Source organism: Stegastes partitus, unplaced genomic scaffold, assembly GCF_000690725.1.
Source record: "Stegastes partitus isolate 25-593 unplaced genomic scaffold, Stegastes_partitus-1.0.2 Scaffold779, whole genome shotgun sequence".
NCBI classification, from domain to species: domain Eukaryota; kingdom Metazoa; phylum Chordata; class Actinopteri; family Pomacentridae; genus Stegastes; species Stegastes partitus.
In genome coordinates, this window is record NW_007578510.1 from 33,148 (window position 1) to 35,879 (window position 2,732).

Below are 2,732 nucleotides of genomic sequence, written 5' to 3' on the forward strand. Positions count from 1 at the left end.
AAAACAGTTCTGGAGGTGCCAGTAATGAGTGACTTGCCTGTTTCAGCATCAGTCTGATTGTGTAACCAGACGGCATAAATCATATGAAAACAAAACACAACGCTGTGACGGTATTTCCCTAAAATCCAGCGCACGGTTTCATTTGAAAAACGCACCACTTGTCGTCGCATTTACCGAAAACGACAGACTGAGACTCCACCCAGCGACCATAAACAATCTGTCTGACTAATGAACACAGAGGAGCCAGAGTAGATGAGCTCCACCAACATGTCGCAAAACAGAAAAGTACAGAAAAACGTGTCAGAAAGCAGCAATCTGAAGCAGAGGAGCAGGGTTAAGGTCAACCATGGGAACAGGAACAACATTAGCCAACATACTGAACGCTCATTAGCTGCTTTGGCCACCAATTCTCACGAGAACATCCAGTCACATTCTCTTTTAGCGTGACCTGCAACTCCTGTCGCCCTACATGTGATAAAATCTGGAAGAAATCAATGCAAAGCCTACATTTTCTGAATGCGCGACCACAGCGACCAGCCACTGTTGTGATACTAGCCCCTGGACTGGAAGTTGCGTTGAAGCCACCGCCTTGACATCAGGCTCAGCGATGTTCTACAATAAAGTTTAAGACGCTGTGGTCGTAAACAAACATGTCAGAACAGCAATCGATCATTTCCGCTCTCTCTCACACAGAACAAACCACTGCTCTCTGCTAAGCTAATGGTAATTAGCAGGCTAGCTAGCCAGCAGGGTAACTAGTTAGCTGACTTCTGGCAGGATTTCTGTCCGTAACACTGCTTCAAACCGACCACACACTCGGTGGAAGATCTCGGTACGAAAAGACACGAGTAAAAACGTAAAATACCGCAGCTTGGCGTGGATAAGCAGGAGAATCCGCCTCCTTAGTGAACTGACAATCCGTGAATATCGAAACAAACTGCCAAAACAAGAACAGTAGCACGTCACGCGCAGGATGCCGTTGGTTGCGTAGGCGCGATGACTTGTGGGAAATGTAGTCCTGGAGGTGGCGGCGGTGTAGTTCTGCCCACCACGGAACTGGAAGATATTAGATTCTATTTATTTCTGTATAAAAGCCATAAAATAAAATAAAACATAATGGATAATGTGTGTGAATGATTCTACATAACGAGGAAACAAAAATAATAGTAAAGACAGAAAACAAATTTTAGTATGACTGAACAGTATGATTTCAGAGTACAAAACCCAAATCACACATACTTCAATAAAAACATTTCACGTTTTTTTAAACGTTTAAAAACAGATGCAGTTTTGTACTGCCTATGTACTTTTCAATTACAGTAAAATATATATTTGCACTGTGTATTGTCTGCGACAGTGTGTTGGTGTGCACTCTTTTGTTTTCTTTATGTTTTAAAAAATATATATTTCATATNGACAGATGGTTTGACAGAGGAGTGAAAGAAGCCATCTAACTGGAGAGACCATCCCTCAACAGAGGTGGAGGTCTGAGGCATCACCTCTCACCTGTGTACAGCTCAGTCCTAAGATCTCTCCCCAGGAAGATGAACCCACAGCCACACCGAGCCACGAAGACCCTACCGAACCCCACTGTGGAAGGAGGAGCACTAACGACCCACATAACGAGGGGGAGGAGCAACAAACCTCCAACTGAAACCTAAACTCAGGTATTAATGGCTCCTTCAGGATATCAGCATGTGGAACTCCCAACTAGTCAGTCAGAGCTGATGAAGCCTCTTGGATGAAGGTGGAACGTCTTCAAGGAACTCAAGCAAGTCCAGTTGCTACGATTAAACCACAGAACAACCATGACCTGGAGGACTGAGAATCTTCACAGACACGACACGTTCAGAAAGCACAGTTCTCCAAGAAACCTGTCCTGTGACGTGTTGGATTTGTGGCCAGCAGCGTTTTATCACCAGGCAGTGGGAAACCAAAGCAGCAAGGAGTCAAAAATGATTTTAAAAAACTGCTCATAATATATCCAAAGAAATGCCGCCTTTTGATAACTTCAAGTCACAGATCATCCTGATGAAAGAGAACAAAACATTGTATGTGCACCCTTATTCCTGTTTACAATCATTTCCATAAGAACTTTCCAGTGTGTGTGGGAGTCGACAAGAAAGGCTGCGCAATAAACTGTCAGTGGGGAAAAACTTTTAATCGCTCCTAAATGAACACGCACCAATGCAACCAATGTGGAAAGTGAAGGTGAAGAGGAACCATGTCTACGAGCTGTTGGCGGTTCCTCGGTGTGTTAGCATGGACATGAAGGTGTGAAGGTGCGTCTCACCTTGGCTGCGGTGGACGTTGAAGCTCGCCAGGTGGATGACGTCGTCGTCGCTGCCTCCATCGGCCATCGTGAAGCTACACTTACCAGCACCCTGAATCAGCCCACACACAGAATCACTGCTCAGTCAGTACCATCTACACACACACACACACACACACACACACACACACACACGGTTTACAAGCTGTAATTCAATCATTACAGTTACATCATTGGCTACACAGCTGAATTCTGACCTCCAACAGCTGGATATTATGGGTGAGTTATCAAATGAAACCTCTCTAATCAATGAAGTAATGACCAAAACATGATAACAAGCGGCCCAGGAACAATAAAAGTCACATTTTATTGAACCATAACGTGCTGTAGTTTCCATGAATTGTCATCAGGGGATTTTCAGGGATGAAAACAAAAGTAGACAGTGGATGTCTGAAGGTGA

General features: G+C 44.3%; 1 protein-coding gene across 1 annotated transcript in view; it reads right to left on the minus strand.

The window, feature by feature from the left end:
- The window catches only part of rnf216 (ring finger protein 216), a 28,579-nt gene extending 25,953 nt beyond the window's left edge, over positions 1 to 2,626 (minus strand). The window contains exon 1 of the mRNA XM_008292026.1: positions 2,294 to 2,626. Within this exon, the coding sequence (XP_008290248.1) occupies positions 2,294 to 2,360 (67 nt within the window). The 5' untranslated portion in view covers positions 2,361 to 2,626. The remainder of the gene's footprint in view (positions 1 to 2,293) is intronic.
- Positions 2,627 to 2,732: the final 106 nt, after the last annotated feature.